The following is a 27,976-nucleotide window of genomic DNA, read 5'->3' as shown; positions in this document are numbered from 1 at the left end:
GACGGTGAGAGGGGCTGGGAGAAAGCAGTCCGTGCAGGGATCCCCGGTGGTCGTACCCCTTAGCAACAAGTATTCCACTTTGGATACGGTTGAGGGGGATGACATACCAGTGGTGAGCCGCAGTGAGAGGATCTCCAGCACTGTGTCCGTCTCTGTGGCTCGGGAGGGTAAGGGGCAGAGCGGGAGGGCTATAGTAATTGGGGACTCGTTAGTTAGAGGGATAGATAGGAGGTTCTGTGGCAGCAAAAGACACTCACGGATGGTATGTTGCCTACCGGATGCCAAGGTCCGTGACGTCACAGACCGTGTTTTCCGGATTCTGAAGGGGGAGGGGAAACAGTCACAAGTACCATTGGTACCAATGACATAGGTAAGAGAAGGGACAGGGATTTAAAGCAGGAATTTCTGGAGCTGGGCTGGAAGCTGAGAGCCAAGACAAAACATGTGGTCATCTCTGGTACATTGCCGGTGCCACGTGATAGCGAGTTGAGGAACAGGGAGAGAGTGCAGTTAAACATGTGTTTGCAGGGATGGTGTAGGAGGGAGGGTTTCAGATACGTGGATAATTGGAACACATTCTGGGGAAGGTGGGACCTGTACAAACAGGACAGGGTGCACCTGAACCAGAGGGGCACCAATATCCTGGGAGGGAAATTTGTTACGGCTCTTCAGGGGGGTTTAAACTAATTTGTCAGGGGAGTGGGAAAAGGAGTTGTAGTCCAGAAGTCAGTGAGGGTGGTGAGGTATTGGGGAAGGTGTCAGGGTCAAGGGTGGGTACCGGTAGACAGGAAGGTGAGTTGAAGTGTGTCTACTTCAATGCAAGGAGCATCCAGAACAAGGTAGATGAACTTGGGGCGTGGATTGGTACTTGGGACTACGATGTTGTGGCCATTACGGAGACGTGGGTAGAACAAGGACAGGAATGGTTGCTGGATGTTCCGGGGTATAGATGTTTCACTAAGTGTAGGGAAGCTGGTAAAAGAGGTGGAGGAGTGGCATTGTTAATCAAGGATAGTTTAACGGCTGCGGAAAGGCACTTCGAGGGGGATCTGCTCACTGAGGTAATATGGGCTGAGGGTAGAAATAGGAAAGGAGCGGTCACGTTGTTAGGAGTTTACTAGAGGCCCCCAAATAGTAATAGAGATGTGGAGGAAGAAATTGCTAAGCAGATTATGCATATGTGTGGGGGTCACAGGGTAGTTGTCATGGGGGACTTTAACTTTCCAAATATTGATTGGAACCTTTGTAGGTCAAATAGTTCGGATGGGGCAGTTTTTGTGCAGTGTGTACAGGAGGGTTTCCTGACACAATATGTGGATAGGACGACAAGAGGTGAGGCCACATTGGATTTGGTACTGGGAAATGAACCGGGCCAAGTGTTAGATTTGGTTGTGGGAGAGCACTTTGGAGATAGTGACCACAATTCGGTGTCTTTTGTTTTTGTAATGGCGAGGGATAGGGCCGTACGGCAGGGCAAGGTTTACAATTGGGGGAGAGGTAATTATGATGCGATTAGGCAAGAATTAGGGGGCATAAGTTGGGAACAGAAACTGTCAGGGAAAGGAACTAATGAAAAGTGGAACTTTTTCAAGGAACAAATACTGGATGTCCTTGATAGGTATGTCCCTGTCAGGCAGGGAGGAAATGGCCGAGTGAGGGAACCATGGTTCACGAAAGAGGTGGAATGTCTTGTGAAAAGGAAGAGGGAAGCTTATGTAGGAATGAGGAAACAAGGTTCAGATGGCTCGATTAAGGGTTACAAGTTAGCAAGGAATGAACTGAAAAAGGGGCTTAGGAGAGCTAGGAGGGGACACAAGAAGTCCTTGGCGGGTTGGATCAAGGAAAACCCCAAGACTTTTTACTCTTATGTGAGGAATATAAGAATGACCAGGGTGAGGTTATGGCCGGTCAAGGACAGTAGTGGGCACTTGTGTATGGAGTCAGTAGAGATAGGCGAGGTGAGGAATGAATACATTTCTTCAGTGTTCACCAAGGAGAGGGGACATGTTTTTGAGGAAGAGAAGGTGTTACAGGCTAATATCACAAATTTGATAGAATTTTTTGAGGAGGTAACTCAGTGTGTTGATGAAGGTAGGGCAGTTGATGTCATATACATGGATTTTAGTAAGGCGTTTGATAAGGTCCCCCATGGTCGACTTATGATGAAAGTGAGGAGGTGTGGGATAGAGGGAAAATTGGCCGATTGGATAGGTAACTGGCTGTCTGATCGAAGACAGAGGGTGGTGGTCGATGGAAAATTTTCGGATTGGAGGCAGGTTGCTAGCGGAGTGCCGCAGGGATCAGTGCTTGGTCCTCTGCTCTTTGTGATTTTTATTAATGACTTAGAGGAGGGGGCTGAAGGGTGGATCAGTAAATTTGCTGATGACACCAAGATTGGTGGAGTAGTGGATGAGTTGGAGGGCTGTTGTCGGCTGCAAAGAGACATAGATAGGATGCAAAGCTGGGCTGAAAAATGACAAATGGAGTTTAAACCATAGAAACCCTACAGTGCAGAAGGAGGCCATTCGGCCCATCGAGTCTGCACCGACCACAATCCCACCCAGGCCCTACCCCCACATATTTTCCCGCTAATCCCTCTAACCTACGCATCCCAGGACTCTAAGGGGCAATTTTTTACCTGGCCAATCAACCAAACCCGCACACCTTTGGACTGATAAATGTGAGGTGATTCATTTTGGTAGGACTAATTTAAATGTGGATTACAGAGTCAAAGGTAGGGTTCTGAAGACTGTGGAGGAACAGAGAGATCTTGGGGTTCATATCCACAGATCTCTAAAGGTTGCCACTCAAGTGGATAGAGCTGTGAAGAAGGCCTATAGTGTGTTAGCTTTTATTAACAGGGGGTTGGAGTTTAAGAGCCGTGGGGTTATGCTGCAACTGTGCAGGACCTTGGTGAGACCACATTTGGAGTATTGTGTGCAGTTCTGGTCACCTCACTATAGGAAGGATGTGGAAGCGCTGGAAAGAGTGCAGAGGAGATTTACCAGGATGCTGCCTGGTTTGGAGGGTAGGTCTTATGATGAAAGGTTGTGGGAGCTCGGGCTGTTCTCTCTGGAGCGGAGGAGGCTGAGTGGAGACTTAATAGAGGTTTATAAAATGATGAAGGGGATAGATAGAGTGAACGTTCAAAGACTATTTCCTCGGGTGGATGGAGCTATTACAATGGGGCATAACTATAGGGTTCGTGGTGGGAGATACAGGAAGGATATCAGAGGTAGGTTCTTTACGCAGAGAGTGGTTGGGGTGTGGAATGGACTGCCTGCAGTGATAGTGGAGTCAGACACTTTAGGAACATTTAAGCGGTTATTGGATAGGCACATGGAGCACACCAGGATGATAGGGAGTGGGATAGCTTGATCTTGGTTTCAGATAAAGCTCGGCACAACATCGTGGGCTGAAGGGTCTGTTCTGTGCTGTACTGTTCTATGTTAGCTCTGAATGGGGGAACCTCACCATAAAATGAGAGTGAGACATTTCAGGGATAATTTAGACCATAAGATATAAGAATATGGCCACTCGGCCGCTTGAGTCTGCTCTGCCAATGAAGCATAGCTGATATTTTTCTCATCCCCACTGTTCTGCCTTTTGCACACGAAGCGGCAATTTTAGCATGGCCAATCAGCCTAACCTGCACATCATTGGACTGTGGGAGGAAACCGGAGCACCCAGAGGAAACCCATGCAGACACGAGGAGAATGTGCAAACTCCACACAGACAGTGACCCAAGCCAGGAATCGAACCAGGTCCCTGGAGTTGTGAAGCAGCAGTGCTAACCACTGTGCTACCGTGCCGCCCCAATTCCCTACAATTCCAATTTATACCAATCTTACCCATGTAACTGTCTAAATGCTTTTTAAAATACAAAATTATACCCACCTCTCCGACTGCCTCTGGCAGCTCGTTCCAGACACTCACAACTCTGTGTGTGAAAACCCTCTGGTTCTGGGTTCCTAGTCCGTGAATCAGAAAAGGCTAATATAGATGTGCAGCAAATAATTAGGAATGCAAATAGAATGTTATTGCTTAATGTGAGGAATTGTAGGGAATTGATGCTTCACTTGAACAGGACGAGGTAAGACCACATCTGAAGGATTGTATACAGTATTGGTCCCCTTATCGAAAGAAAGATGTAAACACGTTAGAAGCAGTGTAAGTGTGCAATGAATACTCTCTCAATCTATCAGCGTGTGTGCGTGAAGAATCAACTCTCAATCTATTACTGTATGGGTGTGGAATTAACTCTCAATCTATTAGTATGAGAGTGTGGAATTAACTCTCTTTCAATCTATTACTGTGTCTCAGTGTGTAATTAACTCTATCTTAATCTAGTGCTGTGTTTGGGTGGAATTAACCTTCTAACAATCTATTACTGTCTGTGTGTGTGGAATTAAAACTCTCTCAATCTAACAGTGTGTGTGGGTGTGGAATTAACTTTCTCTCAATCAGTTGCTGTGTGTCGGTGTGGAATTAACTTTATCTTAATCTATTACTGTGAGAGAGTGTGCAAGTAACACTGACAATCTATTAGTGTGTGGTTAACTCTCTCTCTCTCAGTCTATTACTGTGAGAGAGTGTGAAATTAACTCTCCCTCTCAATCTATTACTGTGTGAGAGTGTGTTGAATTATCTAGCTGACAATATATTACTGTGTGTGTGTGTATGTGGAACTAACTCTCTCTCAATCTATTACTGTGTGAGAGTGTGTGGAATTAACGAGCTGACAATATATTACTGTGTGAGTGTGTGTGTATGTGTGTGTGTGGAACTAACTCTCAATCTATTACTGTGTGAGTGTGTGTGTGGTGTGTGTGGAACTAACTCTCTCTCAATCTATTACTGTGTGTGTGTGTGGAGTTGACTCTCTCAATCCATTAGTGTGTGAGAGCGGCAATTATAATTGTCTCAATCTACTACTGTGTGTCAGTGTGGCAGAAACTCTCTCTCAATCTATTACTATGTGAGAGTGTGGCAGTAACTCTCTGACAATCTATTACTATGTGAGAGTGTAGAATTATCACTCTCTCAATCTGTTACTGTGTGTAGAATTAATTCTCTCTCAATCTATTAAGGTGTGTGTGTGTGTAATTAACCCTCTGTCAGTCTATTACTGTGTATGAGTGTCGAATTAACTCTCTCAATATATTAGTGTGTGTGTAGAATTAACTCTCTCACTCTATTACTGTGTGTGAGTGTGGAAATGACTCTCTTCTAATACTTTACCGATTACTGTGCAGAATTAACTCTCTCAATCTATTATTGTATGTGAGTGTGGAATTAACTCTATCCTATTACTGTGTGTGCATGTGTGTGGAATTAACTCTCTCTCAATCTATTCCTCTGTGTGATTGTGGAAGTAGCTCTCTCAATCTATTGCTGTGAGTGAAATCATAGAAATCATAGAAACCCTACAGTGCAGAAGGAGGCCATTCGGCCCATCGAGTCTGCACCGACCACAATCCCACCCAGGCCCTACCCCCACATATTTTACCTGCTAATCCCTCTAACCTACACATCTCTGGACTCTAAGGGGCAATTTTTAACCTGGCCAATCAACCTAACTTGCACATCTTTGGACTGTGGGAGGAAACCGGAGCACCCGGAGGAAACCCACGCAGACACGAGGAGAATGTGCAAACTCCACACAGACAGTGACCCGAGCTGGGAATCGAACCTGGGACCCTGGAGCTGTGAAGCAGCAGTGCTAACCACTGTGCTACCATTGAATTAACTCTCTCGCAATCTATCACTGTGTGATTTTGGAATTAACTCTCTCAATCTATTGCTCTGTCAGTGTGGAATTAACTCTCTCACAATCTATTACTGAGTGTGAGTGTGGAATTAACTATCTCTCAATCTATTACTGAGAGCGAATGTGCAAATAATACTCTCTCAATCTATTACTGTGTGAGAGGGTGGAATTAACTCACATCTATTATGAGGTGCGAGTGTGGAATTAACTCCCTCTCAATCTATTCCTGAGAGTGTGTGGAATTAACTCTCTCTCAATCGATTACTGAGTGTGAGTGTGGAATTAATTCTCTCTCAATCTATTACTGTGTGAGAGGGTGGAATTAACTCTCTCTCAATCTATTACTGAGTGCGAGTGTGCAAATAATACTCTCTCAATCTATTACTGTGTGAGAGGGTGGAATTAACTCCCATCTATTACGAGGTGCGAGTGTGGAATTAACTCCCTCTCAATCTATTCCTCAGAGTGTGTGGAATTAACTCTCTCTCAATCGATTACTGAGTGTGAGTGTGGAATTAATTCTCTCTCAATCTATTACTGTGTGAGAGGGTGGAATTAACTCCCATCTATTACTATGCATGAGTGTGGAATTAACTCCCTCTCAATCTATTCCTGAGAGTGTGTGGAATTAACTCTCTCTCAATCTATTACTATGTGATAGTGTGGAATTAACCGTCTCAATCTGTTAGTGTGTGTGTGTGGAATTAACACCCTCTGAATTGAATTGTGAGAGAGTGTGGAATTATCTCTCTCAATCTATTACTGTGTGCGAGTGTGCAATGAATAATCTCTCAATCTATCACTGTGTGAATGTGTAATTAACTCTCTCTCAAACTATTACTGTGTTTCAGTGTGGAATTAACTCTCAATCTATTACTGTGTGTCAGTGTGGAATTGACTCTCTCTCAATCTATTGCACTGCGTGCGAGCGTGGAATTAACTGTCTCTCATTGTATTGTTGTGTGTGAGGATAGAAGAACTCTCTCTCAATCTATTACTGTGTGAGAGTGTGGATGTAACTCTCTCTCAATATGTTACAGTGTGAGAGTGTGAAATTGACACTCTCTCAACCAATTACTGTGTATGTGTAATTAACTCCCTCTCAAACTATTACTGAGTGTGAATGTGGAATTAACTCTCTCTCAATCTGTTACTGTGTGATTGTGGAAATAACTCCCTAGCTATCTATTAATAATGTATGCAATTAACTGTCAGTCTCTGTTACTGTATGGAAGTGGGTCACTGTCAGCTTAGCAAACTGCTGCTAGTAGAGAGCCACAGGGATCAGTGCTGGGTTCTCAGCTATTTACAATCTATACTAATGACCCAGATGAAGGGACAGATCAACACCAGATTTTCAGGCAATATATAGGTAAGTGGGAAAGCAGGTTGTGAGGAGGCCACAAAAAGTCTGCAAGGGGATATAGAGAGGTTAAGTGAGTGGACACAAATCGGGCAGGTAGGATACAATGTAGGAAAGAGTGAGGCTTTCCACTTCAGTGGGAAGAATTGGAAGGCAGAACATTATTTAATTAGAGGAAGAGACAGCAGAATGTTACAGTACAGAGGATCTAACTGTAATTATAAGTACATATGTGGAGTATAAAAGTAGGGAAATGTTGCTGCAAATACATGGCATTGCTGAATCTACACGTTTATATGCTTTCTCTGATTTAAAGAGGGAAACACTTGTATTGTAGGCAATGAAGATTCACTTGGTTGATTGCTAAGATGAAGGAGTCATCTTATGAGGAAAGTTTAATCAAGTTAAGCTAATATCATAGAAGTTGAGAAGAATGAGAGATGATCATATTGAAGAATCTGAGGAGACTGGACAGGGTAGATGTTGAGAGGAATGTTTCCATTTATGGGCAAAATTGGAACTACAGGACACAGTTTAAAAATAAAGTATGCCCCACTTAAGATGGAGATGAGAAGGAATTTCTCCTCTCAAAGTGTCCTTAATTTTTGGCATTGATTAGATTCCATCCTAATTTAGGAAGAATTTTGATCTACGAGAGAGACAAGGGTTATAGGGCAGGCAATAAAATGGAGTTGAGGCCATAATCACATCAACCATGATCTTACTGAATGGTGGGGCAACCCGAAAGAACAAATTGCCTTCTGCTACTCCTGCTTCATATGTTCTGATTTGATGTCAATGTGGAACTAACTCTCTTAGTCTCTGTTTCAGTATTTCAGTGTGGAATTAACTTACGTTTGACACTGCATATGAGTGCAGAACTGATTCCCTTTCCATTACTAATTTTATATGAGTGTGCAATGTCTCTGTCAGTCTCTGTTACTGTACAGGACACCTTGATGAGAAATGTTTGGGCCCGACTGGTCTCAAATGTACTCAGGGTTAAACCCATCAGCTTTTCCTCCATCAACACTCCAGTTCAAAGCCAGCCAACAAGAACATACTTTCACAGAAAGTGAGACACCAATTTTCACAACCAACATCCACCCTGGTTCAAATGGATTCTTTGTCCATTTCTGGCCTCATTTCTCTGAGCAACAGCTACAATAATTCACTGGTAAAATCATGTGGCCACTGGAATTTTGAAACAAGGTGAAAATTCTGGAATACACAACAGGTCAGGTAGCATCTGCAAAGAGAGAAACAGAGTTCATGTTTCAGCTCACTGACAATCAGCATGAGATAAAACACTTCCTAATATCCACTCATGGCGGCCGCAGTTCCCACATGGGGAGGTAATGGTGTAGTGCTATTGTCACTGGACTAGTGATCCAGTGTAATGCAATGGGAGCAAATTTTACCACAGCAGAGAGTGCAATTTGAACTAAAAAAAAATCTGGAATTAAGGTCTAATGATGACCACGTCATGACAACCCACTTCATTTACTGATGCTCCTTTAGGCAAGCAAATCTGCCCAAATTTACTGTTCTGGCCTACATGTGACTCCAGACACACAGCAATGTGGTTGACTCTTAAGTGCCCTCTGAAATGGCCTAACAAGCCAGTGATGCCCACATCACATGAATTAATAAAAACAATGCTCTGTGCCCCGGAAGTGCTCTATCCAGGACACTGACTTGCCCAGGCACAGCCACAGGGCAATCTGTGCTGGAACATTCCCCAGTGCCACTTGTAAAGTTTATTTATTTGTGTCACAAGTAGGGCTTACATTAACACTGCAATGAAGTTACACTGACAACTCTCTAGTCACTGCACTCTGGCGCCTGTTTGGGTACACTGAGAGAGCATTTAGCATGACCAATGACCAGAGGAAACCTACGCAGACATGGGGAGATTGTGTAGACTTCGCATCGACAGTGACCTAAGCCAGGAATCGAACCCGGGTCCCTGGCGCAGTGAGGCAGCAGTGCTAACCACTGTACCACTCCCATTCCACCAAGCTGCCCGTGTCTTATTGAAGTTTCCCACTTTCCTCCTCACAGTTGCCAATGCCTCCAAGATTGGTGGCGTATGGAAATGTTGAGCTTGAGTCCTGTACACCAAGGTGTGTGTCATTAATATATATCAGGAAGAGCAGAGCTCCTAAAACCGAGCCCTGGGGAACTCCACTAGAAACCTTCCTCCAGTCTGAAACACAACCATGAACCACTACTCTCTGTTTCCTCTCACTCACACTGTTCCATATGGGGCGGTGAAGATGGCCTCAGCACCCTAGCTATGACTGTAACACTGCATTCTGCACTCTCTCCTATCCTTCTCTGTGAATGGTATGCTTTGTCTGTATAGCACGCAAGAAACAATACTTTTCACTATTTACTAATACATGTGACGATAATAAATCAAATCATACCTCAATCTGAGAATGTATTTCAGATTTGGATTTGTATCAAATGTATTTGTGAATATTCACTGTGGCCTTTAGTACAGTCAATTCAAAACCCCTGATTTGCGTGATGTATTTAAGTCGAATCTCAGAGTTCATTATTAATGTTCATTGTGTAACTTTTAATTAGATTCCATGTGTCAGTTTTATCATATATTTAATTTGGAGCTAAGGCTGCTCTATTGTGGGATTGACACAGTGATGATCTGATGGCAGGAGTCAATTTGGACTTGGATTTATGGATCCCACTATCAATGGTACTGGGTTTGATTTGATTTATTATTGTCACACGCATTGGTATACAGTGAAAAGTATTGTTTTCTTGCGTGCTATACAGACAAGGCAGACAGTTCATACAGCACATAGAGCAGAAGAAAAGGAGAGGGTGCAGAATGTAGTGTTAAAAGTCCATTTAATTGGAGTGCGGTTCAAATGCACACGGACATAAGTCCATTGGATCTTAAGTCCAACCGCTTAACCACTCGGCCATCCTGGTAGGATATTTAGAGTCACATGGACAAAAATGTCTGTCTCTCCTGCTCTGTTTGATTGATGGATTGAAAATGTGTCTGCAACTATTTCTGCTCTCTGAGACCGTTGAACTAATAAGATGTCTGTGTGTCTGGAATTGGTTGCATTCTTGGACATACGCATCTCCATCAAGGACGGTCACCTCAGCACTTCACTGTACCGCAAGCACATGGATAACCTCATGATGCTCCACTTCTCCAGCTTCCATCCTATACACGTTAAAGAAGCCGTCCTCTGTGGACAAGCCCTCTGTATACACAGGATCTGCTCAGATGAGGAGTATTGCAACAGACACCGACAGACGCTGAAAGATGCCCTCATAACAACAGGATATGGTGCTCGACTCATTGACCGACAGTTCCGATGTGCCACAGAAGACAAACACAGGACATGATAGACAGAGTACCCTTCATTGTCCAATCCTTCCCCAGAGCGGAGAAGCTACGACATCTTCTCCGGAGCCTTCAACATGTCAAGAATGAAGACGAACATCTCGCCAAGGCCATCCCCACACCCTCACTTCTCGCCTTCAAACAATCGCATAACATCAAACAGACCATTGTCTGCAGCAAATTACCCAGCATTCAGGAGAACATTGACCACGACACCACACAACCCTGCCACAGCAACCTCTGTAAATGTGCCGGATCATTGACACTGATGCCACCATCTCACATGAGAACACCATCCACCACGTACACGGTACATATTCTTGCGAGTTGGCCAATGTTGTCTACCTGACACGCTGCAGGAAAGGATGTCCCAAGGCACGGCACATTGGAGAGACTATGCAGACACGATGACAACGGATGAATGAACACCGCTCAACAATCGCCAGGCAGGAGTGCTTCCTTCCTGTCGGGGTACACTTCAGCAGTCATGGGCATTCAACCTCTGATCTTCGAGTAAGCGTTCTCCAAGGTGGCCTTCACGACACATGACAACGCAGAATCACTGAGCAGAAACTGATAGCCAAGTTCCGCACACATGAGGACGGCCTCAACCGGGACCTTGGGATCATGTCACACTATCTGTAACCCCCACAACTTGTCTGGGCAAAATATCAATAACTGTCCTGGCTGGAGACAATACACACCTCTTTCACCAGTGCTTGGCCCTCTCTCCACTTACACTGTCTGTAATTTTAAGACTTGATTACCTGTAAAGACTCGCATTCTTACCATTGTCTTGTAAATTGAGTTTGTGCCTGTCTGTGCCCTGTTTGTGAACACAGCTTCTCACTCACCTGAAGGAGCCTGAGACTCCAAAAGCTTGTGCTGCCAAATAAACCTGTTGGACTTTAACCTGGTGTTGTGAGACTTCTTACTGTCTGAGCTCCGTCAGAGACAACGTGAGAAGGAGCCGGCGACTCACTTCCCTGTAACTTGCGTGGAGGAGACATCACATTTATTCACGTTCCTTCAATAATTTGTCTGTGGAAACAAAGTATATTTTAAAATTCAAGTACAGGTGAGAGAGAAGATACAGATTCCGTCAGTTTAATCTCTATTAATAATCATTGTGAGCGGTTTGTGAGGCTGCAGCCAGACTCGAGCTCTGATTGGTCACTCACATTTCAATCAGATTCGTAACCAATGGGAGGATCAGGGAGAAGAAATGGGAGGTTTTGATTGGTTCACATTTTCAAATTGGAAAAGCCCGCCAATTTCAGTGCAGGAAAAATACAAAATAACCGAACGCCTGAATGTTCAGGAAACTACTTCAATCTCACACTTTATAATCTGTTTATTGTATTTTCCGCCACAGAATCCTGGCGCTATTTTAGGAACAGTTTGAATTTCTCAATCTCTTATCTATAACCCGCGGTAATCAGACCCCGTTCCGCAATTTAAAACGGAGCAAATCTCAGATCAGTGGAAAAGCAGAAACATAGAGATCACCAACCAACCCCTTCACACAGGCTTCACAGGGACAGAGGGAAACGGCTGATTTCTGATCCTCTCCCCTGAAAGCGGCCGGGACTGTTACAATGGGAAGTGCGGAGAGAATCCCCGGCCCGATCCCGCCGGTGGAACAGGCAGCTTTGTGTCTGGAGAATAGGGAGCGCCGGGGGGAGGCAGATCTTAAAGCGCTGCAATGGACTCAGGTCCTGTGTGTGCAGAAATCTCTCTGATTCCGTCCTCTGGGAAAACTGCGGAAGAAACAGATCAGCCCGAGAATAACCTCTTCATTCCCGCCTTTACTCTGTTCCGGGAGCGACGCCCAGATCATCCGACAGAGGAAAATATATCATTCTCCAACTGCGAAATTCTTCCTTGTTGTCGATAATGCACCGGGATAGACTCGGTATGAAGCAAACTGAAGGATTTATAAAAACCTTGATTCTGACACCATGTCGTTCAATTATTCACTTGAGCTCAATATAGAGAGGGAACTGAAAACATCAGTAAACAAATCAGAAACAGATCAATCCACCGTGACAATAACTCCATCTCTGACTCCCTGCTGCCAGGAAGCAGCCCTTTCACTGAACCTGTGAGTTTATGTGTTAAATCTGAATGGGCTTGAGAGAAAAGGGACAGAGATCGAGTCTAACGCACTAAGTGGAGGAAGATAGACTGCAAATCCTCTCTGTACCTGTAACAATCTGTGTAAGAATGGAATAAAGTCTTAGTTTGCACAGATGGTTATTTGCTGCACAAAAAACGGCGCAAATGATGAAATTGTTGATTAACTGAAATCAGAACCCGAGTTCCAGATATCAACTATTAATAAAAAACAGCAACTTGCATGCATTAAAATACTGCCTGTGACAATACTATCGTAATGTGGATGGTGTATTCGCCTGATGAATTCCTCTATCTGCTGCGAGACTGATGGGGTCTATTTACTATCGTACACAAGGGGAACTCCGGATTGATAAAACAAAGCGGGAAACAGCTGGACTGTGAATAGCAGCGCAGCATCTGAGGGGCAAACAATAGATCGCCCTTTTCCAGAAAAAGTGAGTGGCTCTGAAAAGAGCCTTTGGGTTATCAGATTAAAGAATGGTCGCTTCACTTGCTCTTGGACGAGGCCGCAGAAGTTTTCTTGGGCAGCAGCACGGCCTGGATATTGGGCAGCACCCCGCCCTGAGCGATGGTCACTCCTCCCAGCAGCTTGTTGAGCTCCTCGTCGTTGCGGACGGCCAGCTGCAGGTGTCTGGGGATGATGCGGGTCTTCTTGTTCTCCCGGGCCGCGTTCCCGGCCAGCTCCAGGATTTCAGCGGTCAGATACTCGAGCACAGCAGCCAGATAGACCGGGGCTCCGGCACCCACACGCTCAGCATAGTTGCCCTTTCTCAGGTGCCTGTGAACACGGCCCACCGGGAACTGCAGTCCAGCCCGGGAGGAGCGAGACTTGGCCTTGGCCCGAGCTTTCCCGCCGCTCTTTCCTCTTCCAGACATCTGCACAATCTCACAAACACTTTCACAAAGAATGCTGAAACCAACTCCCTTTCGCTTCTCTTTTCGCTCCGGGAGGAATGGAGGTGCGGACATTGCTGATTGGTCACTTTGTTGCTGCCTCTCAGCATCTTGTTCATATGACCAATCAGAAATCTGCTTAACTCACCAATCCGGAGAGCCCACGGAGTGAGGGCGGAAAATAACGGCGCCAAAATCTCAGATTCCGACCGATTTCATTTCAAACTGTAAAAGCCGCCAAAGCGGAAAGAACAAGAGTTTCGAAAATTATACGAATAGGTAATGGTTAATTAATTTTGAGCAATGTAAGAATCTCCCTTTCTCTCCTTCCCCAGTCTATAGTTAACCTGTATCTGGCAGTTTCTGATTTTCAGCCTGGGTTTTTCGGAAAATAAGTCGAAAATAACAAAATTTTCACGATTCATTTTTGAAAAGTTCGCAGATGTATTTATAAAACAAGCAATATATTTCAAATAAAATCTCTCAATAATTAACTGTCGAACAACAAAGTGTTTAAAACATCAGTCTGTGTTTGCACCATTTCACATTTTATCCCAAGTTGCAGATTTGCTTTTAGAATCCTGGATCCATTCGGGGTTAATCTCGGCCCTTTTTAAAACTCGAACTCGCCGCCAGAAAGTCTCATTGACATCGTTCTGTAAACGGACGGGATGTTCTCCATATTCGTGAGAATCAAGAGGGGAGTGAACATTTTCGGTGTAAATTGACCAGTGCCGAGACTGAGGTTCCTGCACAACCGGGGCTGATGGGGAATAAACTGATCGATTATCAAGACCAAACTGGAACAGAATTGGAAGCTGACACATTTGCTCCATTAGCTCTCTCTCTCCCTCTCTAAAGTCGGGGAAACGGGCCTCTGAGATCTAAGTGCAGAGGCGTACGGAAACCAATTAATTAATTAATGAAACATTATTAATCAGACGCTGGGTGATCAACTTGCATTACTCAGTACCTATCATTGATCAACAGTAAAAACAACAATTAGATTGTTCGAGACGCTTCAGAGTGAAAGATTAATTGAAACTAAATGGATGATACAGCTTTTTCAGGGAGATTGTGAGTGGCTCTTAAAAGAGCCGTTGTGTTTGGGATGTTGTTCAGTCCATGGGGGGTTTTACTTGGAGCTGGTGTACTTGGTCACCGCCTTTGTCCCTTCCGACACGGCGTGCTTGGCCAGTTCCCCGGGCAGCAGCAGGCGCACGGCGGTCTGGATCTCCCGGGAGCTGATGGTGCTGCGCTTGTTGTAATGGGCCAGGCGGGAAGCCTCACCCGCGATGCGCTCGAAAATATCGTTCACGAACGAGTTCATGATGCTCATGGCCTTGGAGGAGATGCCGGTGTCGGGGTGAACCTGCTTCATCACTTTGTAGATGTAGATGGAGTAACTCTCCTTCCTCGACTTTCGCCGCTTCTTGCCGCCCTTTACTACCGGTTTCTTAATCACTTTCTTCGCCCCCTTCTTCGGAGCTGCTTTCTTCTCATCAACCATCCTCACAGTTAATTTCAGACACAGAATCACTGAGTCGCGCTCGGAACTCCTCTTTTATAGACCAAAGCAGAGGCCTATGCTAATGAAGGATGGCTGAAAGCCCCGTTCCCCATTGGCTCATTCACAGTGATGTCAATTCGTAACGCTCTCTCTCTGATTGGTTAGTTCAGATACACAAACACATCGTTTGTGGATTTGGGCAGCAACCAGTCTGTTGTCAATCCGTCCTTTCCCCTGGTCCGCCCCGATCCACCCAACCCCCTGACTCTCTCACTCCCTCTGCCGCACCAGCGCATTCTCTCTGCTGCTAATCCCACATCACTCTATCAGACTGCTGATACTGTTCATACATTTCCCCTTCCTCTGCTTTACTTCCGCCCATCACCGGGAGCTGGCAGTGTACAATATCTGGGCGTGTGGAAGGGGAATAAGTTTGATGAGCAACAGCCACATTGACATTGTTGCTAAAACAAAAAGCTGACTGCAAGAAGAAGTGGAATCAGAATTGGATATTACTGGCGACAAGCCTTGATACGGTTCCACACCAGAGGCAAATAAAGAAAATGAGAGCACGTGGAATGGGGGGGGGGGTGGTTGGGGGGGGGGGGGAAGGGGGCTGGGGGCTTGGGGGGTGGAGGGGGCTGGGGGGGGGTGGAGGGGGCTGGGGGGGGGTGGAGGGGGCTGGGGGGGGTGGAGGGGGCTGGGGGGGGGGGTGGAGGGGGCTGGGGGGGTGGAGGGGGCTGGGGGGGGTGGAGGGGGCTGGGGGAGAGAATATCCTGGAATAGACTGAGAACGAGCTGATGGACAGAGAACTGAGAGTAGGAACAAATGGGTCATTTTCAAGTTAGCAGGCTATGACAAGTGGGCTACCACAAGGATCAGTGTTTGGGCCACTGCTATTTCCAATCTGTGTATCAATGATTTGGGATTAAAGGTAATATTTCCAAATTGGTAGCTGTCACAAACAAGGTGGATGTGTGAGTTGTGAAAAGGAGGCAAAGACTCTTTGTGTGTATTTGAAGAGGCTGAGCGAATGGGCAACAATTTTGCAGATAGAATGCAATGCGCAGAGATATGAGGAGATTTAATCATTAAATATGTTCAAGAGTGAGATTGATAGATTTCTACATGTCAAAAACACCAAGGGTTACGGGGATAGTTCAGGAAAATGGTGTTGAAGTGGAAAATCAGTCATGATCTCACTGTATGGCAATGTGGACCTGAAGAGCCGAATGGCCTACTCTTGCTCCAATTTCTTATCTTCTAATTATGCTTTAGCACGGTCATCATTCTGTGACTGTAATTAACGATAAATGGGTACAAGGTATTTCTTGTACCCTGTCACAATATGACTGTGGCTTTAAAAATAGAACAGAGCATGTCCATAGCTAGTGACTGACCTCCTATTTTCCAAAAGGCATTCCACAATTGAATTCCACATTTAGGTAAGGGATGGAATACTCTCCACTCACTGGTCAGTGCACCTCCAACAACACCAAAGAATCTCAGAAACAAATCAAGTTTGTGGTTTCACTTGCAAACCATTCATCAGCTTCAGCATTTACTCCCTCAACCATTCACACACAGTGTGCACCATTTGTGAAGTACACTGCAAGAACAGGCGACACAATGGTTAGACAGCTGCCTCACAATGCCATGGACCCAGGTTCGTATCCGGCCTCGGACGCCTGTCTTTGTGGAGTTTGCATATTCTCCCCTGAGATGTTCGGAGCGAGGATGTCCTGGCAGTTTTGAATAAACTGAAGGTCGTTAAGTCCCCTGGGCCTGATTAAATGTATCCTAGGATTCTTTGGGAGGCAAGGGATGAGATTGCAGAGCCTTTGGCTTTGATCTTTGGGTCCTCGCTGTCCACAGGGATGGGGCCAGAGGACTGGAGAATGGCGAATGTTGTTCCTCTGTTTAAGAAATGGAATAGAAATGACCCTGGTAATTATAGACCGGTTAGTCTTCCTTCGGTGGTTGGTAAATTGATGGAAAAGGTCCTTAGGGATGGGATTTACGACCATTTAGAAAGATGCGGATTAATCCGGGATAGTCAGCACGGATTCGTGAATGGCAAGTCGTGCCTCACAAATTTGATAGAATTTTTTGAGGAGGTAACTAAGCGTGTTGATGAAGGTAGGCCAGTTGACGTCATATACATGGATTTTAGTAAGGCGTTTGATAAGGTCCCCCACGGTCGGCTTATGATGAAAGTGAGGAGGTGTGGGATAGAGGGAAAGTTGGCCGATTGGATAGGTAACTGGCTGTCTGATCGAAGACAGAGGGTGGTGGTGGATGGAAAATTTTTGGATTGGAGGCAGGTTGCTAGCGGAGTGCCGCAGGGATCAGTGCTTGGTCCTCATCTCTTTGTGATTTTTATTAATGACTTAGAGGAGGGGGCTGAAGGGTGGATCAGTGAATTTGCTGATGACACCAAGATTGGTGGAGTAGTGGATGAGGTGGGGGGTTGTTGTAGGCTGCAAAGAGACATAGATAGGATGCAAAGCTGGGCTGAAAAATGGCAAAGGGAATTTAACCCTGATAAATGTGAGGTGATTCATTTTGGTAGGACTAATTTAAATGTGGATTATAGGGTCAAAGGTAGGGTTCTGAAGACTGTGGAGGAACAGAGAGATCTTGGGGTCCATATCCACAGATCTCTAAAGGTTGCCACTCAAGTGGATAGAGCTGTGAAGAAGGCCTATAGTGTGTTAGCTTTTATTAACAGGGGGTTGGAGTTTAAGAGCCGTGGGGTTATGCTGCAACTGTACAGGACCTTGGTGAGACCACATTTGGAATATTGTGTGCAGTTCTGGTCACCTCACTCTAAGAAGGATGTGGAAGCGTTGGAAAGAGTGCAGAGGAGATTTACCAGGATGCTGCCTGGTTTGGAGGGTAGGTCTTATGAGGAAAGGTTGAGGGAGCTCGGGCTGTTCTCTCTGGAGCGGAGGAGGCTGAGGGGAGACTTAATAGAGGTTTATAAAATGATGAAGGGGATAGATAGAGTGAACGTTCAAAGACTATTTCTTCGGGTGGATGGAGCTATTATAATGGGGCATAACTATAGGGTTCGTGGTGGGAGATACAGGAAGGATATCAGAGGTAGGTTCTTTACGCAGAGAGTAGTTGGGGTGTGGAATGGACTGCCTGCAGTGATAGTGGAGTCAGACACTTTAGGAACACTTAAGCGGTTATTGGATAGGCACATGGAGCACACCAGGATGATAGGGAGTGGGATAGCTTGATCTTGGTTTCAGATAAAGCTCGGCACAACATCGTGGGCCGAAGGGCCTGTTCTGTGCTGGACTGTTCAATGTTCTATGTTCTTATCTGCATGGGTTTTCTCCAAGTGCACTGGTTTCCTCCCACAGTTCAAAGTTGTGCAGGTTATTCAGATTGGCCATGTTAATTGCCCCTTGGTATCCCAAGATGTGTCGTTAGAGGATGTAGCCATGGTAAAATTGTGGGGTTATGGGGATAGGGCCTGGGTAAAATGCTGAGTCAGTGTAGACTTGATGGGTCAAATGACATCCTTCTGCACTGGAGGGATTCTATTCTAAATCAGTGAGGCTGAGTTTGGGACTGAAATGGCATCTCTCTATTTCATGAACAGAATGCGATTAATTATGTGCCTCTAAGTATTGGGTACAGTATGTGAAACAAAATGTGTATTTGTCTGTTGATTGCCAGCTTGCATGTGTGAGATTGGCTGAACATAATTTTGAGACTCATGCACTATATCAGTCTCCACTGTGTATGTTAATATGGGGTAAATTCTGCTCACACCTGTGTCTTGAAGTGAATGTGAGTTTGATTTCGGTTCAGCAGGCATGTGTCATTGAGTAACTGTATAAGTGTCTGAATCATACTGTATGCATCCGTCTATGGTACAACATCTGAGTGTGCTTTTCTGTCTGTCTGTGGTGCTGTGTGTGAATGCAGGGTTCATTCCATGGATGCTACTTGTGATACTGTGTGAGAGTGGACATCATTTTGCTTCACTGTTTCTCAAAACAAATGTAGGTATCATTCTGTAGTTGTCATTCTCTAGTATGTTTTGGAATTCCTTGTTCTTCCATCTGTCTCGAGAGAGTTTGAGAAAGTAGGATTAATTTTACATCTGTGATTCTCTGGTTATCCATGTGGGTGTAGGAATCAATCTTTATCCATTTATCTCTTGCGTTGAAGTGTGGGATACTTCTGTACTTTAACTTTACATGTATCTCAGACATTGTGATAAACACTACATGCTAAATACATAATGTATTGATATTTGTTCATCTTTCAATTTATTTTTTCATGTAGATTTCCAGTACATTTGACTGTCCCTGTTTATATTCAGCAGCTGTGTGTGAGTATTCAATTTGTAATTCTGTGAATGGCAACAATTGGATACATAACCTGGTAAGTAATTCCTGCAGTTTGGAGCAAAGGAATTGCTGTTACATCTTTCTGTCTTACTCAGATTGAGCACTTTTGGATTCATTTACATATTTATCCCTGTATATAGTATCAGGAAATTAATTGTAACTTATTCAGTATTGTACAATTATCTTTTGTCTGTCTGAGCAAAGAATTGTTACTTAATGTGTGATCAAGGTGACACCGTGTTTTATATCTGTGAGTGAATGAATTTGTTTTATTCCTGTGATATATACCTGTCAAGACAAAAGATAGGAAAATGAAGATGTACAAAAGGACTCTAGATGTTAACATGCAGGTCCAGTTGGCAATTATGAAGGCAAATGATATGTTGGACATTATTGTAAAAGGTTCTGAGTGCAGCAGAAGTGACGTCTTACTTTAATTGTCTGGCAGCTTCGTTAGACTGCACCTGGAGAACTGTGTGCAGTTATGGTCCCCTTACCTTAGGAAGGATAATAATTTTGTTATAGAAAGTGTAACAAAGGTTCACCAAACTTGTTCCAAAGATCAGAGAGGCGTCTGAGTCTGTACAAACTTGGTGGGCTAAAGGGTCAGTTTCTGTTCTGTGCTGTTCTTTGTTCTTTGCATCCCTATAGTAGAGAAGGAGGATATTTATCCCATCTCGTCTGCACTGACTCAGCATCTTACATTTGCCCACACAACCGCCCCTCCCACACTATCCAAATAACCCACAAACCACTGAATCTACACAAGCTGGAACACAAAGGAACATGCAACCTGTGACCATCACCCTCTGCTTTATGTCACTACGAAAGTTGTTGATGCAATTTTCCAAATCATACTGGATCCCATGTGCTGATATCTTCTTGACCAGTCTCCCATTGTCAAATGCCTTACTGAAGTCCATGTGGATGACATCAACTCACTGTCCTGATCTACAAGGATCGACACCTCCCCAAAACATTCAATTTAATTTGTAAGACATGATCTTTCCCTAACAAAGCAATGCTGACTATCCTTGATTAATCCTTGCCTCTGAAAATGGAGATTAATTTTAACCCTCACAATTTGTCTCAATAGTTCCCCTTACACTGATTTCAGATTTTAAACTACTGGATTGTGTCCTTGTCACCTCAAGGGCATCTCCACTCTCCAACACTACAATGTCTTCCCTAGTCAGTATTGTCATCCCACCTCTCTTTTTCTCTTATCTATCTCTTTCTGAACACAATTCCTGAATATTCAGCACCCAGTCCTCACTCTTTTTAAGGCACATTTCTGTCAAAGAACAAAGAACAGTACAGCACAAGAAACAGGCCATTCGGCCCTCCAAGCCTGTGCCGCTCATTGGGCCAGCTAGACCATTCATTTGTATCCCTCCAATCCCAGACTGCTCATGTGACTATCCAGGCAAGTCTTAAACGATGCCAGCGTGTCTGCCTCCACCACCCTACTTGGCAGCGCATTCCAGGCCCCCACCACTCTGTGTAAAAAACGTCCCTCTGATATCTGAGTTATACCTCGCCCCTCTCACCTTGAGCCCATGACCCCTCGTGATCGTCACCTCCAACCTGGGAAAAAGCGTCCCACTGTTCAGCCTATCTATACCCTTCATAATTTTGTACACCTCTATTAGGTCTCCCCTCATTCTCCGTCTTTCCAGGGAGAACAAGCCCAGTCTACCCAATCTCTCCTCATAGCTGAGACCCTCCATACCAGGCAACATCCTGGGAAACCTTCTCTGCACTCTCTCTAAAGCCTCCACGTCCTTCTGATAGTGCAGCGACCAGACCTGGACGCGGTACTCCAAATGTGGCCTAACCAGCGTTCTGTACATCAGACTCCAGCTTTTATACTCTATACCCCGTCCTATAAAGGCAAGCATACCATATGCCTTCTTCACCACCTTCTCCACCTGTGCTGCCACCTTCAAGGATTTGCGGACTTGCACACCTCGGTCCCTCTGTGTGTGTCTATACTCTTGATGGCTCTGCCATTTATTGTATAACTCCCCCCTACATTCGTTCTTCCAAAATGCATCACTTCATATTTATCTGGATTAAATTCCATCTGCCATTTCTCCGAACAAATTTTCCAGCCTATCTATATCCTGCTGTATTGTCTGACAATGTTCATTGCTATCCGCAAGTCCAGCCATCTTCGTGTCATCCACAAACTTGCTGATAACACCAGTTACACTTTCTTCCAAATCATTTATATATATCACAAATAGCAGAGGTCACAGTACAGAGCCCTGCGGAACACCACTGGTCACAGACATCCAGCCGGAAAAAGACCCTTCGACTGCTACCCTCTATCTCCTGTGGCCAAGCCAGTTTTCTATCCATCTAGCCACCTCTCCTTGTATCCCATGAGCCTTAACCTCCTTAACCAACCTGCCATGAGGGACTTTGTCAAATGCCTTACTGAAATCCATATAGACGATATCCACGGCAATCCTTCGACATCCTTCGTCAATCGTTTTTGTCACTTCCTCAAAAAACTCCATCAAATTTGTAAGGCATGGCCCCCCTCTTATTGTCATTGCCTCTGCACCAGATTCCCACATTTCTCTTTGTCCTTCAAGCTCATCAACCTTATTTATCACACTCTGTGTGTTTACATACATTGGAAACCTGTCTTGACATTCTTCATAGTACTTGTTCGTCTCCTTCTATCCAACATGGTATTACTTCCTTCTCCTGTATTATCCATCACTCTCCCTCCTTTCTGCCCTTCTTCCTTTCTGCTACTTTTATATGTATCACAACCTCTATCCTATCACCCTCCTCTTTCAAGATGTCCTGCAGCGATTCAGTGACATCCCTGACACTGGCCAGGGAGATAACACACCATCCTGAAGTCAAATCTTTGGCCACAGAAATGCCTGTCTGCTCTACTGACTGATGAATCCCCTATCACTATTGCTCTTCCTGTCTTCTTCCTCCCCACCTGTACAAGCAAGATGCTTGTTTTGCCAGAATCTTGGCTCTGACTGCACTCCTCTGGGGTGCCTACCGCACCCTCATCTGCATCCAAAATGGAAGATGTGTTAGTGACGAGGACCCCACGGGACTCCTGCAGTACCTGTTTGGGTGGCACGGTGACAAAGTGGTTTGCATTGCTGCCTCACAGCACGAGGGACCCGGGTTCAATTCCCGCCTTGGGTGGCTGTTTGTGTGGAGTTTGCACATTCTCCCCGTTTATGCATGGGTTTCCTCCGGGTGCTCCAAAAATGTGCAGGTTAGGTGGATTGACCATGCTAAATTGCCCTTTAGTGCCCCATGATGTGTAGGTTAGAGAGATTGGCAGGGTAAATACCTGGGGTTATGGGGATAGGGGCTGGGCAGGATTGTTATTGGTGCAGGCTCGGTGGGCTGAATGGCCCCCTTCTGCACTGTAGGGATTCTATGATTCTATTCTATGATTCTACATGCCTGTTCTTCTTGGACTGCTCAGTGGTCACCCATTTCCTTCTTTCCTCTAGTCCCTTGAGCTGTGCTGTGACCATCTCTCTAAATGTGCTGTCCACATAACTCTCAGCCTCTCAAATGCATCACAGTCTCTCCAGCTGCTCCTCAAGGTCCAGTTTCTGCAGCTGGGAACACTTCCTGCACATTTGGTCATTCAAGACACTGGCAGCATCCAAGACTCCCTACATGAGACAAACCACACATTCCACTCAGCTGTCTTCACCTGACGTGTCTTCAATGTAAAATTTACACCTTGTACTAGAACAAATCTGATGTCGTGATGCTGGCATTGGACTGGGGGGGCGCACAGTAAGAAGTCTCACAACACCAGGTTAAAGTCGAACAGGTTTATTTGGTAGCACAAGCTTTCAGAGCGCTTCTCATGTTTCTATATGTTTCTATATATGCCCTGTTTGTGAATCCAACTCTCCACTCACCTGAGGAAGGAGTGTTTCTTCAGAAGGAACTCTTCAAAATGCAGCTCATGAAAATACAACAAAACTTACTCCATCTTATAAATCAAAGGACGGGTTTAATAAAGAAACATCATTACTCCAAACTTGGGGCCTCACCCTGGGCCACTCCAAGCTCCCACAATTCATTGAAATCATAGAAACCCTACAGTACAGAAAGAGGCCATTCGGCCCATCGAGTCTGCACTGACCACAATCCCACCCAGGCCCTACCCCCATATCCCTACATATTTACCCACTAATCCCTCCAACCTACGCATCTAAAGACACTAAGGGCAATTTTTAGCATGGCCAATCAACCTAACCCGCACATCTTTGGACTGTGGGAGGAAACCGGAGTACCCGGAGGAAACCCACGCAGACAATTCTACACAGATTCTTATTTATAGTGAATCAGCTCATCAGCTGACTGCTACATCACTCTGTGATTGGTTCCATGCTTTGCTGGGTCAGCTGACCCTTACATCTTGTTCCCATTGATCACATTACAGCCAATCAAAGTTGTCCCCGGTTACATTCTAACAAGGAGCAGCGCTCTGAAAGCTCATGCTCCCCAAAAAAAACAGATGGACTTTAACCTGGTATTGTGAAACTTCTTGCTAGAACAAATAAAGATAATATATAATATATAATAATTTTCCCAATAAATAACATGCTTCAAAAAATTATGAAAGGCATGGATCGGGTGAACGGTGGGAAGCTTTTCCCCAGGTCGGTGGTGACGTTCACGAGGGGTGATAGGTTCAAGGTGAAGGGGGGGGAGGTTTAACACAGATATCAGAAGGACATATTTTACACAGAGGGTGGTGGGGGCCTGGAATGCGCTGCCAGGCAAGATGGTGGAGGCAGACACACTGGGAACATTTAAGACTTATCTAGATAGCCATATGAACGGAGTGGGAATGGAGGGATATAAAAGAATGGTCTAGTTTGGACCAGGGAGCGGCACGGACTTGGAGGGCCGAAGGGCCTGTTCCTGTTCCTGTGCTGTATTGTTCTTTGTTCTATTAGCTTCAGCTAAATATGTAGATGTGCTTGAAACAGTTCATAGAATCATAGAAACCCTACAGCACAGAAAGAGGCCATTCAGCCCATCGAGTCTGCACCGACCACAATCCCACCCAGGCCCTACTCCCATATATTTACCCACTAATCCCTCGAACTTACGCATCTCAGGACACTAAGGGCAATTTTAGCATGGCCAATCAACCTAACCCGCACATTTTTGGACTGTGGGAGGAAACTGGAGCACCCGGAGGAAACCCACGCAGACACGGGGAGAATGTGCAAACTCCACACAGACAGTGACCCAAGCCGGGAATCGAACCCAGGTCCCTGGAACTGTGAAGCAGCAGTGCTAACAACTGTGCTACGATGCCGCCCTACAGAGAAGTTCAGAGTTCAGAGAAGGTTTACGGGATTAATACCAGGAAGGAGCAGGTTCTCATGAGGAATTGTTGGAGGGGATAAGTTTGCATGCATGAGAGTTTAGAAGAGTAAGTATCGACTTGATTGAAATTTTACAGATCTGAGTGGTCTTGACAGGATGGATGTGGAGAGAATATTTCCTCTTGTGGGAGAATCTAGAATAAGGGGTCACTGTTTCAAAATAAAGGGACATTCATTTAAGGCACAGATGAGGCGAGATTATTTTCTCTCAGAGGGTTGTGCATCGATGGAACTCCCTTCCTCAAAAGGCAAAGCAAGCAAAGTCTTTCAATATTTTGATTGCAGAGGTGGATAGAAAATCATAGAATCTCTACAGTGCAGATGGAGGCCATTTGGCCCCTCGGGTTTGCACTGATTTTCCAACAGAGCATCTTTCTGAGGGCAACTCCTTGCCACATCCCTGTAACCCCATGCATTTACCCTGCTAATCCCCTCAACCTACACATCTTGGGACACAAAGAAGCAAATTGGCATGTCAATCCACCTAACCTGCACATCTTTGGAATGTGAGAGGAAACCGGAGTGTAAAAACATAGAAACCAGAAGCAGGAGGAGGCCATCCGGCCCATCGAGCCTGCTCCACAATTCATTCTGATCATTGAATTCAATATCCTGATCCCCCCCCTCCCCCCATATCCCTTGATCCCTTTGAACCAAGAGCTATATCTAATTTCTTCTTGAAACCAGACAACGTTTTGGCCTCAATTACATTCTGTGGTAGTGAATTCCGCACATTCACCACCCTCTGGGTGAAGAAATTTCTCCTCACCTAAGTTCTGAAAGCTTTACCCCTTATCCTCAACCAAGACCCCTAGTTCTGGACTCCCCCACCATTTGGAACATTCTTTCTAACCGACTTAGTCTCTCTGAATTCTAAGCGAGTTAGTCTCTCATCATATGACAGACCTGCCAGCCCAGGAATCAGCCAAGTAAACCTTCATTGTACTCTCTCTACAGCAAGGACATCCTTCCTCAGATAAGGACACCAAAAGTGCACACAATACTCCAGGTGTGGCCTCACCAACGCCCTACACAATTGCAGCAAAACATCCCTATCTCTGTACTCAAATCCTCTCGCTATTAAGGCCAACATGCTATTTGCCTTCTTTACTGCCTGCTGTACCTGCGCTCTTACTTTCAGGAACTGATGCATGAGGACTCCAAGCTCTCATTGAATATCCACCTCTCTAAATTTACAGCCATTCATGAATAATAATCTTTTTTCCGATTCCTTCTACCAAAGTGGATAACCTCACATTTATCCACATTATAGTGCATATGACATGCGATGCCCATGCACTCAGCTTGTCCAAATCACACTGAAGGAACTCTGCATCCTCCTCACAGCTTACCCTCCCACCCAACTTCGTATCATCTGCAAATTTGGAGATAATACATTCAGTTCCCTCTTCTAAATCATTAATATATAACGTGAACAGTTGGGGTCCTAGCACTGATCCCTGCAGAACCCCACTAGTCACTGACTGCCACTCAGAAAAAGCACCCAGAGGAACAAATGTTGACACAGGGAGAATGTGCAAATTCCAGACAGTCACCCAAGGTTGGAATTGAACCCGGCTCCCTGGTGCTTCGAGGAAGCAAGGAGGTGAAAGATTATCGGGGATAGGTAAGGATGTGGGTTTGAAGTTACAATCAGACCAGTCATGATCATACTGAATGGTGGAGCAGGCTCAAGGGGCCAAGTGACCTACACCTGCTCCTAATTCATACATTCATCTGTCTGGGAATTTTTGAAATATGTTCAAGAGAATTTCTTGGACCAGAGTATTCTCAAGAAACTATGAACAAAGCATTGCTGGATCTGGTGCTGGGGAATGGGGTGGGCCATGGGCGAAAGATGTTCTTCCAGAGAGTCAGTGAATCTCCCTTATTGTTTGGTTCTAATTACAGCCTCTCTCTCTCTCTTACAGTCAGTCTGGGTGTTCCTGACTGAGCAGAATGGCCTGATCTCACCACACATATTGAGAGGGAGGAGCTGCCGCTCGAGATGAAGATGATTGAGAACTCCAGCTTTCTCTCCACTCGTTTACTGAGTGGGCCTTCATCCATCATTAGTTTTCCCAGGATGTCAGGTACATTAACATCTTCTCCTGCTGTGCACACTGACCTGACAGTGGGAAGGTATTGGAGCATAATGGGGCAGTCAACCATGTCAAAGGTGTGGGTAGGTTGAGCAGGATGAGGAGATGAGGAGGGATTGTCCAGCTGGGTAAGACTGCACTCGGCCGGTTCCATTCTTATCTTTCTGGTCATATGCAGAGTATCACCTGCAATGGTTTCTCTTCCCATCCTGTTCTGTTACCACCGAAATCACCCAAGGATATATCCTTGGCTCCTTCCTATTTTTCATCTACACCTTACCCCTCAGTGATATTATCTGAAAGCACAGTGTTAGTTTTCACATGTCTGCTGATAACACCCAGCTGTACCTCACCATCACCTCTCACAACCAATCCCCTGTTATTAAGTTATTACACTCCTTCTCCGACCTCGAGTACTGGCTAAGCAGAGAATTCCCCCAATTAAATATTTGGAAGACCAATGTTTCCACTACAAATTCTGTTCTCAGTCACTGAGTCCATCTCCCACTGTCAATGTCCGAGTTTGAAACAAACCCTCATAATCTTGGCACCTCATCAGACTCGGAAATAAGATTCCAACCACATATCTGTTCCTTCACCAAGATCACCTATTTCCAGCTGTGTAACATCACACAGTGTTTGTAATACCTCAACTCACCCGTCCCTGAAACCCTCATCCATGATTTTGTTACCTTTAGACGTGACAATTCAAACACACTCTGGCCCAGCAGAATTCCTTGCTTAGAGGACATTAGTAATCCAGATAGGGTTCAATGACAAGCGACAATTAGATTTTTGATTGCAGATTCATAGTGAATTCAAATTTCATCATCTGCCATAATATCATTACTCTACACATCTTGGGTCAATGAGTGCAGAAATTTATTCTCATGTCAGTGCGAAATGATCTGATCCTTACACTGAGCCAGCTTCCGCAATCTCCCAATGTCCACAAAATCAAACCCCTTCAGAATCTTGTATGTTTTAATGTTTTGCCTCTCATGCTTGTGAATCACAGAGAATACA

At 45.0% G+C, this 27,976-nt stretch overlaps 2 protein-coding genes across 2 annotated transcripts; both read right to left on the bottom strand.

Annotated features, from left to right (window-relative positions):
* Positions 1-13,146: 13,146 nt before the first annotated feature.
* On the bottom strand, positions 13,147-13,536 carry LOC144482335 (histone H2A-like). The gene has a single exon (XM_078201504.1). It carries the CDS (start codon positions 13,534-13,536, stop codon positions 13,147-13,149), a length of 390 nt encoding a protein of 129 aa, XP_078057630.1.
* Positions 13,537-14,689: 1,153 nt separating this feature from the next.
* LOC144482255 (histone H2B 1/2-like) lies at positions 14,690-27,020 on the bottom strand. Its single transcript, XM_078201444.1, has 2 exons — positions 26,823-27,020; positions 14,690-15,115 (listed from the first exon to the last, which is right to left on the bottom strand). Exons 1-2 carry the CDS (start codon positions 27,018-27,020, stop codon positions 14,690-14,692), a joined length of 624 nt encoding a protein of 207 aa, XP_078057570.1.
* Positions 27,021-27,976: the final 956 nt, after the last annotated feature.

This window comes from Mustelus asterias, unplaced genomic scaffold, assembly GCF_964213995.1.
Source record: "Mustelus asterias unplaced genomic scaffold, sMusAst1.hap1.1 HAP1_SCAFFOLD_35, whole genome shotgun sequence".
NCBI lineage: Eukaryota > Metazoa > Chordata > Chondrichthyes > Carcharhiniformes > Triakidae > Mustelus > Mustelus asterias.
Note: the sequence above shows the minus strand (reverse complement) of the source record. Positions and strands in the feature narration are given on the sequence as shown.